General features: G+C 35.6%; 3 protein-coding genes across 3 annotated transcripts; 2 read left to right on the top strand and 1 right to left on the bottom strand.

Moving 5' to 3' along the window:
- Positions 1-443: 443 nt before the first annotated feature.
- On the top strand, positions 444-3,253 carry LOC110733118 (transcription factor MYB14-like). Its single transcript, XM_021913137.1, has 3 exons — positions 444-751; positions 877-1,006; positions 2,384-3,253. Exons 1-3 carry the CDS (start codon positions 619-621, stop codon positions 3,096-3,098), a joined length of 978 nt encoding a protein of 325 aa, XP_021768829.1. The 5' UTR covers positions 444-618; the 3' UTR covers positions 3,099-3,253.
- A 5,700-nt stretch (positions 3,254-8,953) lies between these two features.
- On the top strand, positions 8,954-9,817 carry LOC110732932. Its single transcript, XM_021912917.1, has one exon. The coding sequence runs from the start codon at positions 8,954-8,956 to the stop codon at positions 9,815-9,817; it is 864 nt and encodes a 287-aa protein (XP_021768609.1).
- A 2,620-nt stretch (positions 9,818-12,437) lies between these two features.
- LOC110732933 (AF4/FMR2 family member 4-like) lies at positions 12,438-12,842 on the bottom strand. Its single transcript, XM_021912918.1, has one exon. It carries the CDS (start codon positions 12,840-12,842, stop codon positions 12,438-12,440), a length of 405 nt encoding a protein of 134 aa, XP_021768610.1.
- Positions 12,843-12,911: the final 69 nt, after the last annotated feature.

Genomic DNA, 12,911 nt, shown 5'->3' on the forward strand with positions numbered 1-12,911 from the left:
CTGAACTGATTGGAGCTGAAATGAACTGAATTAAAATTAAGCTGAAGTGAACAGACCCTTACATTATGTAGATTCCTAAATTAAAACGTGTTTTTCTTAGACATACGGTTTTAAGAGAGGAATTTTCAGTAAAGTATTGCTATTTACCCCCAAAAAAGTAAGATAAATAATTATAGGAATGGATGTGTTTTATCAACTAAAATTAAAATTGACACCACCCAAGCAAATATTTTTTATTTACTTATTGACGAATATTTTTTTGTTTGACGAATATTTAAATAAATAAAACTTGAATTTAAAAGTTGAGTGAGTAATAGATGTATTTTATAAAGTCAGACTATGTGGGTCAATATAATAGTCCTCATTAATATGCATTTACCAAAAAATAAAATACGGAGTAAATAAAAACAACCAATACTTCCAAACACACTCAAGGGTATATATTGGACCAAAGACTTAAGACTCTTTGAGCATTTGGGAACTAGCAAGAGCAATTACTTACTTTTTAGAGAGAGAAAGAAAAAATACTCTCTAATCTTTACTCTCACTTTTTAGAGAGAGAAAGGGAAAATAATCTCTAATCTCTATAACAAAAAAAAACAGGGGAGGAGAGAGAAAATGGGAAGAGCTCCATGTTGTGAGAAAATGGGGTTGAAGAAAGGTCCATGGACTCCTGAAGAAGATCAACTCTTGGTTAATTACATTCATCTTCATGGTCATAGTAATTGGCGTGCTCTCCCTAAACATGCCGGTAATTAATTATACTTGATCTTTTTATTATTTACTCGTTCTGTCTTTAAAAGTTCTTCCTGTTTGGACGGTGATGACGGTGATTATCGTGTCACTAAAAAAAATCGTTTGATGGTTTTTTTGTAGGTTTGTTAAGGTGTGGGAAGAGTTGCAGGCTTAGATGGACTAATTATTTGAGGCCTGATATTAAGAGAGGCAATTTTACTCAAGAGGAAGAAGATACTATTATCAATTTGCATCAAATGCTTGGAAATAGGTACGTTTTTTCATTATTTTCATGCTTATTTTTTGCCAAATTTAAAGGCTACTTTTTTTTAACAAGACTGAATTGGTTAGTTCATGATTTTGATGAATTCCTAAAAATATTGTTGTAAAAAATAATTTAAAAAATCATCCTTAATAATCGTACTATCTTTATCACTAAATAATCTTACTCCGTATTTGGTCTAAAAAAAATTGGAACAATAATTAAAGTGAAATGCAAAGTGAACTTCGCTATCATTTCTCTTGATAAAAGTATGATATTATTAAATTATGTTTAGTCTAAATTTTTGAACCCTTGTCAAAATAGGTATGCGTAATTTAGTCAATGTAATAAAAGTCTACTTTTTACTGTTGAAACTTGAAACAAAATGACTTGCACTAAAAAAATTAAAACAATATTAATCAAACTTAATTAATTTTCTCTATATTTTACCTCATCAATTTTGGGTTTTTATTAGAATTAAAACGAAATAGTATCAATCTTTCAATTGAATTTAATTTAACTTAATCTAAAATAACTCAAATTATAATAAAATCAACTAGATTAATTTAATTACTTGTATGCTTATTTATTCAAGAGATAGTTGTCAGTATGTCACGGTTGCATCATAATTCACGAGTTAATATATTGATTATAAAAATTAAAATTCTGTAAGCTTTTTATGTTACGTAATTAATTTTATAAGTATTCCTCATGATTCACGAAGCAGTGGGCCTAACCCAAAAATTTGTCGCATACCAATTTAAACCTAAATTAGTAAAATCATGTGGGCTGCTTACAAGATTCCTGATCAGGCTCTGACCCCTATATACTTATTTTGTAAATTAGAAATTCTTTTACGGAGTACAATTTTTTTTATACATGCGACGTTAATTGCTAACAGTTAGACAATTAAGACGGCGTTTTAATTTAACTATCTAGATGACCGACATTGACTGTTTATTTGTGTTTCAATAGTTATAAAGTCAATAGTCTTAAATTAATGAAACTAATAGGCTTACATGCTTATGTTTTAAAAGTCGCGGTAATAGTGCATTCATATTTTGAAAACAAAGGACAACTAATCGGAAAAGGATGGTATATAATTTTCAAATGTGCAAGATTTGATCCATTGAATTAAAAATTGGTAGGGATCAATGATTTTGTCATATCGTACGAATATCATTGGTACAATTTAAGGACTACTCTGACACCTATACAATAAGTGTACTTTAATTCATAACAAATTGCGAGGGTGCAACTTGATGAATATTATAATTTATATTAAGGCACTGAAATGTAAATTAATTTGGTTATGTTAGGATTAATTTTATTTAATTAGTTTGTAATGATTCTGATTATTATCATAATCTTTTGGAAAATCTTTAGGTGGTCTGCAATAGCAGCAAAATTGCCCGGAAGAACCGACAATGAAATCAAGAATGTATGGCACACTCACTTAAAGAAGAGGCTTCCTAAGCCAGAAATTGATTCTGCCACGGCCATGACCACCACCGTCGATACCACCTCCGGGCCTACCAAAAAGCGGGCTCGGAGATTGAAGTCCTCATCAAAGGATGGAATCTCCGAGGACCCGCCACGAAAGCACGTGAAGTGCATGGATCATGCCTTGGAGAAAAATTGCTACAACGACAGTAGCAATACTAGTAATAGTAATAGTAATAATAATAATGAGGGCGACAGTGTAAGGCCTACAAGTTCGAACATACGTGACCCAATTTCCCCACAACCGTGTACAAGTGAAGTGTCTACAATCACTACTAGTACTAGTAGTACTAGTGAAAATGACAATTGTAGCAAGGAAAATGTGGTGAAAAAGGAGGGATATATCGGCGAATTTCCTGAATTCAACGACGATTTCTGGATGGAAGTGTTGTCCGTCGAGGACACTGCCATGTCGACGGAAGATCTTCCTAGTGTCTCGCAATGCTACCTAAACAATTCATCAGCGACGGAGCCAGCAGCAGCGTGTTTAACGGACTCTAAGGCCGTCGCTGCTCATAGTGATGATATGGATTTTTTTTGGTATAATCTATTGACAAGACCTGATGATCATTTACCTGAATTTTCAGAGATGTTGTGATACTTAGATGTTCAAAATTAGTATCTAGTTAGGTTTTTTTTTTTTTTGGGTTTTTGATAGTTTTAGGGGGTTTTCCTTGATAATTCACATGTAATATGGTTGGAAATTGTCCATTTGACATAACAATTTGGTATGTTTGTGACTTGAGAGAGACACTTTAAAAATAGAGTCCAAATTTGGTTTATGCTCTAATTATATCCTTGGTTGGGTCTTAAATTAGCTTAACAATAGTTACAACACTTGCAAAATCAACAATATTAGTTATTTCGACAATAATTTTAATTCTACAATATGTATGTATAGTCATAAAACTTACGAGAAATGATTTTCACACTTTAAATATTGATCATATTGACACTCAATATGCTTTATGCTTAACCTTTCAAAGCAAATCAATCATCCAAAGCTTGGAATGAAGGCAAAAAGATCCTAATCTCTCATTCCATGTTAATATAAATAACAACCTTAAAACTTGGCCAACTAATCTAACTTAGCATACATCCTTTATTATATAATTATAATAATGAGTCTATAGACCGCCTATTATATTGTATAACTATAACATGCGCTCACAAACTACAAATCAACATAGAGAAATATTTTAGTTTGAAATATAGATTATACAACTAATTAATGAGCGAGGTTATTTGTAACCAATAGGGTTTGGAAGAAAGTTCAGTTGTCTAGGTGAATGCTCTTAATCACTTGGATTTGCATAATCTCTTTTCTACATTAAGAAATAATTATCACGAGCAATAAAAGATTATAAGCCATCAACAATTTGGCCTTATTATATTTGTTTGCTAAAAAGCCAAACAATTATTTATACGATAATTGGCGGATTTTGTTCATAAGATTCCTAATTAAAGCAGATTTAATTATTAAGATGAATTAATTTAGCTGTAATTTAAGTAGCCAATTGAGTCTTTAATTGTATAATTAATCTGTTCTTTTGTGTCTTTATAGAGGGCCCACCATACAAGACATGCCCACCCTGATCATACTCGCATAGCAGCCTGCCAATTATCGTAAAAGTTCCCTTTCTTTATTGTTAATGATAAAGGGTAGGAAAATTGGGAATTGTTATAGGTTCATTAATACTACTATAATCTTCTCCAAGGGAAAAATATATTTGAAAATTCAGATTAAAGAAAGAATAATGATATTTATTTTGCATTTTTATTATAAAAGTCACGTATGATGAATTCCATTTCTTGTAAAAAAAAAAAAACAAAAAAAAAAAAAAAAAAAGAATTCTATTTAAACTTATTCATAGCAAGTATCTTAATTCACAAACACTTTGAGAGTTACAAAAAAGTTAAAGGTATCCTCACTTTTAAAGTGTTTACATTAAAGATTGAACCTCGTAATAAATTTATCCCCATAAAATTTTCAATTCGTACCAAACAAAGGACAACATCATATTTATCCTTATCCCACCTACTAATCCTCCATCCTTGTTACACACTTTTATCCTCCTTATCCGTATCCCTCGTGCCAAACGCCCCCTACAAGTACTTTTCTTGAAATGAAATTATATTTAGTAACTGAACTAAAATATTTTTGTTGACTTGAATTGTTATATTAAATTAAATAATTATTTTTTAAGAAAAATCTAAATTAAAATTAGTTTTACCAAATTTAAATTATTAATATTCAAGAAAAATTATTGAGAATAAACTTCCTCCGTTTTTATTTTATTGCACCATTAGGACTTTTTCACTATTCACTTAATCTCTTTGACCATCATTTGTGATTTATCCATTAGGAAAAATAGAGTCATGTGGGATTTAGTTAGATTCGTCTCGATATCTTCTTATCTTCTTATCAAATTTTTATATTTTTACAAAAGCATAATTGAAAATATTAATTGCAAAAGTAATGCATTGGCAAGCGTGAAATCCCTTCTGGTGCAATTAAAAAAAAAACGGAGGAAGTATGACTTTTGATTGGTAAATGACCTTCTGAGTATCCCATAATAAAATAATATAATCTTTTATGGGGCTATTAAATAAAAAACTAGTTACCCGTTTCCTTCGAAAGACAAAGGTTTTTTTCGATCTCAATCGAAAGACAAGATTTTTATAACTCATTCGAAAGATAAGGTTTTATTTGCGCTTAATAAGGTCCCTAGTTTTGTGGATTGATTATGACTCGGATTCGGGTGAAATCAGCACAAGAATTTTCAATCTCATATAATTATTGAAATGTGACGGATCCATTCAAAAAGTTGTATAAGACACGAATTGAGAATGTGCCAAAGTGTTATATCTATATATTTATATTCTTAGCCCTTCCCCGACTAAGTCTGTTCACATTTACTGAACTGAATTGAACTAATTGGAGCTAAACTTAACTAAACTAAACTAAGCTAAAATAAATATTTAATGAGAGAAGATAATTAGGAGCTAAACTGAACTGAACTGATTGGAGCTGAACTGAACTGAACTGAAGTGAAATTAAGTTAAAGCGAACATGCCTAATTTTCAAGTCAATGATTGAAAGTATTAGACGCAAATGAATTCAATCCCAAAGCCAAAATAAGCAAAACCCCCAATTCATCTCCTCCCCTAAACCCTAGAAATCAAATTGTCCCCAAACTGAATTAAAGTCATAAACCCTGAATTAAATATCTAATTTAAGTTAATTGCTACTCCCTCCGTTTTTAAATACTTGCTCCATTTCTCTTGGACACGCATGCCGATGCTAATCTTGATCACTAATATCTTTAATTATCAATAGGTATAACTTCTAACAATTGAAAATTAATAATCTATTCACTGAGATGATTCCAACAAGTACCTAAAAGACTATATTTTTTCTTATGTTAAATCACAAACATTAGTCAAAGTAGGATAAATAAATAGTGCAAAAAAATAGAAATGCAGCAAGTATTTAAAAACGGAGGGAGTATAAACTAAAATCATAAATTGAATTCAACATATCATGAACTAAATTAAAAATTAAGTTAAAACATTACTTGGATTAGTGAGTAATTGCGTTGAATTGCTTGATTTTTCTTCTATGTGATTTTTGGATGAGTTTGGGGTAAAATAAATGAGGGAGGAGAGTTGATTGGGTGAGAAAGCGAAGAAGTGGACCCCAATAATGCCAAAAATGGACGAAAAAACGTTATTGGTTAGTGCTATACAAACGTTTATCCAACATTAGCCTAATGTAGCACATATGTATGTTGTACTATATTAATTTAATGATTTATTTTTTTGATAATTGTCATGAGTCTCCAGTTGTATAGATGTTTGCATTACCCAGAATAGCAAGTGAAAACTACCTCTGTTTTATATTAAGTGAATTTTATTTATTTGGTTCTTGTATGTATGTAGATTGGACCGTTAGACATGGATGCTTGGTTGAGTCATGTTTAAACATTGCATTTATATGGATTTATGATATGTCTTGCAAGTTTGCCATAATTTGAGATTTTGTGTCAAATATTTTAGGAAATTTTGCGAACAACTACCATTTAAATGACCCCTTTTGAGAACAACTACTATTTGAAATTTTCTTTTAAAAAAAACTACCGCAAAGTCACAAAAACTTTGAGTAGCACTACCACGTTTAATTTTCCGGCAAGAATTTCCGGTTGAGATAGCTTAGTTTATAAAATTTCAATCAATTGTGGTATAGAAAACAAGAGATTTCGATAGTAGAACACAATTATAGGTCAATCATTATTAATTTTGCACTATAGTTTATTTAATTTCTCAATTAAACCTTAAAATTAGGGTTTATGGTAAAAAATTCGAATTTAGGGCTTTACTAAATTGGGGGATTTGGGGCAATATGTATAATCCAATTAAGGGTTAATGCAGTCATTTAATATGGGTTTTTTTAAGGGAAATTTTATAAAATATGCCCCCAAAACGGAGATTCTTGCTGAAAGAATAAATGTGGTAGTGCTACTCAAACGTTTTGTGTTTTTGTGGTAGTTTTTTCAAAAGAAAATTTTAAATGGTAGTTGTTCTCAAAAGTAGTCATTTAAATGGTAGTTGTTTGCAAATTTTCCAATATTTTATTATAATATAGATTTACTTTATTGTAGCAAAATTAAAATATGGTTTTTACACTATCAAGTCATATCAGTCTGTAAACTTTGTTGGTGTGTACTTATTTTTCATTTGCGTTTAATAGGATCTCTAATTGTGCAGGATTACGATTGATTATTGCTCGGAATAAAGTTATAAAATCAACATATGAATTTTCAATCTCATAAAATTAAGTAGCAGTGAGGTTTGACTTTCGTTGACTTTCTCTCTTCTCTTTCTTCTTCATGGTTCTTCATTTTTGATTGGTTTTCTTCATCAAATCTGGGTTTCAATGGCAAAGAAGAAGAAGCAAGCTATTTCTACACCTCAAGTAGTGCAACAAAAGGCTGCTCAAGAAGTTGTTGGCTCGATTTTGAAGGATTTGGGAATTTCAAGTACCCCTTTTGTTCCTAGCCCGATTCAAGAGGGGGATGAACTGCTTACTCCGGCGCCGGCGGCAGTTCAGTCAGCTTGTGGTGCTATTTCCGGTGTTCCCTTGGATGCTGAAGTTACTGCCGTTGCTAAAGTTGCTGCTAAATCGAATCAATCCAATGGAACAATACCTAGGGTTTCTGGGTTTACTGTTCCATTGGATGCTGGTGGATCTGAGCACGGTGGTGCACCAGGACACTCTGTACTTCCTTCCTCACCCTTTATGGAGCATATTGCGCACAATGTTAATGAAGATCGAGCTGCTCCTCTTTCTGCCTTGGAGTTGAGCTCGCGCGTTTCTGCTGAAAACTGTGTTGCTTCTTCCTCTGTTCTGGAGTAGAATGTGACTCGAGCTTCATCTTTTGCTGGGAAATTGGCTGCAAAAGGAGCTACGCTATCCTTTGTTGCTCCGAAAGTGCAAGATGGTAAACTAATTGCTGAGCTACAAGCAGCCGAGCTTGAGGAAGGTAATCGAAAATGGGCTAATGCTCTTGTTTTTTATGTGGTTGGCTTTTCTCCTACTATTGCTGCTGTTCTTCGTTTCTTTGCTCAACAATGGAATGATATGCAAAAACCAGATGTGTATTGGCATGATGATGGGTACTTTATTATCAATATGTGTTCTAGTGATGATAGAGATACTATACTTTGTTCTGGTCCTCACATGTTCTTTGGAAAGCCTGCAATAGTGAAGCCTTGGTGCCCCGATTTTGATTTTCATGCTGAAATTCTTAGAACTATTCCTCTTTGGGTTAAATTCCCTAATCTTCCACTTAATTGTTGGGGATCTCATACTCTTAGCCGCCTTGGTAGTTTGCTTGGAGTGCCAATTTGTGTTGATGAGTGTACTACTAGACAACTTAGAGTGTCTTTTGCTAGGGTTCTGATTGAGATTGATGTTACAAAGCCTATGCCAACCTCTGTGTGGGTTGAGAGTCCTTCGAAGGAATTATTGGAGATCAGGGTGGTGTATGAGTGGGCTCCTTCTTTTTGCTCTAAGTGTAACAAGATTGGTCATGATTGCTCTGTTAAGCCTCCTTTGCCTAAGCAGGCTTCTAAGCAACCGGCTCCTGTTCCTCCTAAGCAAAAGCAAGTTTGGGCTCCTAAGCCTACCCATGTTCCTGCTTCTACTGCTGCTGTTGATGTTGGGGTTTCTGTTCATGGCCAATCTATTATTACTCCACAGGTTCATACTTCTAAGAATTCAGATGAGGGTTGGAGAATAGTAGGGAGGAAAACAAAAAGCCAGCAAACTAGAGTTCATCAGCCTGCTTCTACCTCTAATGCCTTTGTTGCTTTGTTTGCAAATGAAATGGATGGTGCAGGTGGTTTCACTATAAATCCAAGCGGGGGTGAGGTTAATCCCCCTTTGGTGTCATGATTTACTCTGTTTGGAATGTCAGGGGCCTGAATGACCCTGGCAAAGTTGCCTCTGTAAGGAGGTTGATTCACTCTCATTCAGTTGATGTTGTTGGATTGCTTGAAACAAAAATCAAATTGAAAAATGTTCTCGCTTATCAGAAGAAGTTTGGCTCTTCTTGCCTTTGGTTGTGTAATTATGATCATTCTCCCAAAGGGAGGATTTGGCTTGGTTGGAATGTGGATAGAGTAACTGTTAATGTCTTGAAGATTCATGAACAATTCATTCATTGTACTGTTTCTTCTAAGGATCTCTCTACTCAAATTTTTCTCACTGTTGTCTATGGTCTTCACTCCATTCATGATAGACTTTCTTTGTGGGAGGGGCTCAGAAGCATCTCTATCCAGCATTCTCCTTGGCTTCGTGTTGGTGATTATAACTCTATTCTTCATGCTTCTGATAGGCTTCATGGTGCTGATGTTACTGATTATGAGACTAGAGACTTTCAGAATTTGGTTGATGATTTGGACCTCACTGAGCTCAAAAGCAAAGGGTCCTTCTACTCTTGGTCTAATAAGGCTCATACTGGCCCTAGAACGCTCTCTAGACTTGATAGAGCCTTTGGTAATCAAGCTTGGTTAGCTTCTCATGGGCATGTGGAGACTGTGTATCTCCCTCCTTCTTTATCTGATCATAGTCCAGTTTTGCTGGATATTTGCTTTGGCCCTGTTGGGAAAGGTAGACCTTTCCGGTTTCTTAATTGTGTTGCTGATCACCCTGATTTTCTTGATACTGTTTCGCAGGCTTGGGGCTCTGGTAGTTCTGTTTGGCAGAAGCTCAAATCTGTGAAGGCTAGTATCAAATCTTTTACTAGCAAGTAGTTTGGTAACATTGAGGAAAAGATTAACCAGGCTAATGTTGAGCTTTCTAGAATTCAAATCTTAATGGCTCAGAACCCTGATGATTTGGATTTATATGCTAAAGAATCTGATGCTATTAAGGTTGTCAAGCAATGGAATGATATTCAGGAAAGCATCTTCAAGCAAAAATCTAGCATTAACTGGGTTAAGCTTGGAGATGGCAATTCTCACTACTTCTTTTCTGTGATGAAGACTAGGCAAGCAAGGAGTAGAATTGACTCCATTTTTTATTCTAATCAGGTGTTGCTTAAGGATCCAGATGCCATTTCTCATGAAATTATCTCCTTCTATAAGTCTCTTTTAGGGACTCAGACTCCTTGGCTCCCTGCTGTTGACCTTGTTACTATGCGGAGGGGTAAGCAGCTTAGCTCTGCTGCTCAGAGCTACCTCATTAGGCCTATTTCTCATGCTGAAATTGATGTCGTTCTTAAGGGAATTGATAACACTAAAGCTCCTGGTATTGATGGCTTTAAATCCTTTTTCTTTAAGAGAGCTTGGCATATTGTGAAAGATGATATTTATGCTAGTGTTATTGATTTCTTTAATAATGGGATCTTGCCTAGGCAATGGAATTGCACAACTATTACTTTGGTCCCTAAAGTCCTTTATGCTTCTCATGTTAAGGATTTTAGACCTATAGCCTGTTGTACTGTGGTATATAAGCTCATTTCTAAGATCATAACTGCTAAGCTTGCTGCTGTCATTGGTAAGGTGATTGATGATGCTTAGGCAGGGTTCATTCCTGGCAAGCACATTGGTGATAATATTCTTCTTGCAACTGAATTGATCAAAGGCTATGATCACAAATTTATCTCTCCCAGGTGTATGGTTAAGGTGGATTTGAAGAAAGCTTATGATTCAGTTGAGTGGGGATTCTTGATCACTGTCATGCAGGAGCTTGGTTTCCCTCAGAAATTTGTTGATTGGATCTGGAATTGTCTTACTTCTGTCTCTTACTCTATTCTTATTAATGGTTTTCCTGCCCCCTCCTTTGAAGCTAAGATAGGGTTAAGACAAGGTGACCCTATGTCTCCCTTTCTCTTTGCTATTGGTATGGAATACCTCTCTAGATGCCTTGATGAGCTTAGGTTATCTCCTGATTTTAACTTTCACCCTAGATGTGAAAAGTTAAACTTAACTCACATGATGTTTGCTGATGACTTATTGATGTTTTCTCGAGCTGATAGTGTTTCTGTTAAGCTTCTCTTCCAAGCCTTCTCGAAATTCTCGGGTGCCTCTGGGCTTTCTGCTAATCTTGATAAAAGTGAAGTCTACTTTGGAGGAGTCTCTGTTGATGTCCAGAAAGAATTAAGGGAGCTTCTTGGTGTTTCTCAAGGCTCCATTCCTTTTAGGTATCTTGGGGTCCCTCTCTCTTCAAAGAAGCTTACTATTGCTCAATGTAGGCCCTTGGTGGAGAGAGTCAATGCTAGAATTCAAGGATGGATGGCTAAACACTTGTCATATGCTGGGAGGCTTCAAGTGGTGAAGAGTGTGTTGTTTGGTATCCAGACTTATTGGGCTCAAATTTTTATTCTTCCGAAGAAAATTCTGAAAGAGATTGAGGCTAGGTTCAGGTGCTTTCTTTGGACTGGTTCCTCTGCTCCTGCTAAGAAGTCTTTGGTTGCTTGGAATAATGTCTGTCTTCCTAAAGTTTGTGGTGGCTGGAACCTGCTTTCTCTTCCTGAGTGGAATAAAGCAGCTGTCACTAAGTTACTTTGGGATATTGCTCACAAGGCTGATAATCTCCGGGTTAAGTGGGTTCATATCTACTATTTCAAGCATAAAGATTGTTGGACCACCCCTACCCCTGTTAGATGCTCTTGGTTTTTGAAGAAGATTTTGAGTTGTAGAGATATTGTGAATGATCAAGGGGGATGGGATGGGTTTGTTCAGGGCAACAAGTTGAAAATCAAGAAGCTTTATGCTGCTATTAGGCCTCAAGTGCCTAAAGTTCCTTGGAAGAGAGTTACTTGCCATAACTTAGCAACTCCCAAAAGTGTTTTTATCTTGTGGCTTGCTTTGTGGAATAGGCTTGTCACTAAGGATAGGTTGCTTCATTGGCACATCTCTTGTGATCCAAAGTGTTTCCTTTGTCTGAATGGTAATGAAAGTGTTCAACATCTTTTCTTTGATTGTGATTTCTCTAGGAAGGTTTGGAGTAAGGTTTTGGGGATCTTACGTGTTTCCAAGCCTGTTTAGCAGTTTAGTGATGAGATTGATTGGATGAAGAAAATCTGCAGAAGTTCCAGATTGAAGAATAAAGTGATCCAGGTGGCCTTCACTGAAACGGTTTATGGTATTTGGATTCAAAGGAATGCGGTTCTCTTTACTGGTTGTTGCAAATCAGTTGATGCCCTTGTTCGGGATATTGTCTTTCACTCAGTTTGTAGAATCCCGGCGGGAAGCAAATATTTGATCGTTTAGGGCTTGTCTCGGGCTCCTTGTGCTTGTGTTCTGGTTTCCTTGTGTTGGGTTCTGATGATGGGATTCCCGTTGTTTCTTTTTGTATTAGTTTCCTTTTCTGCAGGTTGTTTCTACTGCTGGTAGCTTTGCTGGTGTTGTGTTGTTGTGCTTTGCTGTGCTACTGTGTTGCTGCTGCCTGCTGTTTGTGTTGCTGCACTGCTGCTGCCTGTTGTGCTTCTGCTGTCTGCTGCCTGTTGTGCTGTCTGCTGTCTGCTGCAGTCTGCTGTTGGTGCTGCTGATCTGCTGTTGCTGCTCTGCTGTTTTCTGCTGCTGCCTGCTGTGCTGTCCTGCTGTCTGCTGCTGGTGTTGCTGTACCTGCTGCTTGCTGTTGCTGCTGGTCTGCAGTGCTAGCTGCTGTTCTAGGCTCCTGCTGCACTGCTGTTTTGTTGTCTGTGCTGCTGGTGCTATGTGTTGTGCTTGTGCTGGTGCTGCTGTGCACTGTTGTGCTTGCTGTCTGCTGAGCTGTGCTCTTTGTGTTGCCTATTTTTTGTTTTTTTTGGTGTTTTGGCCAGTTTGCAGGCATGTCTGCTTCTGGTTGTTGTTTTGTTGGCTTTTAGGTGTGTAGTTTTGTTGTTTTCTGGTTTTCTTGTTG

Source organism: Chenopodium quinoa, unplaced genomic scaffold (genome assembly GCF_001683475.1).
Source record: "Chenopodium quinoa cultivar QQ74 unplaced genomic scaffold, ASM168347v1, whole genome shotgun sequence".
Lineage (NCBI taxonomy): Eukaryota > Viridiplantae > Streptophyta > Magnoliopsida > Caryophyllales > Amaranthaceae > Chenopodium > Chenopodium quinoa.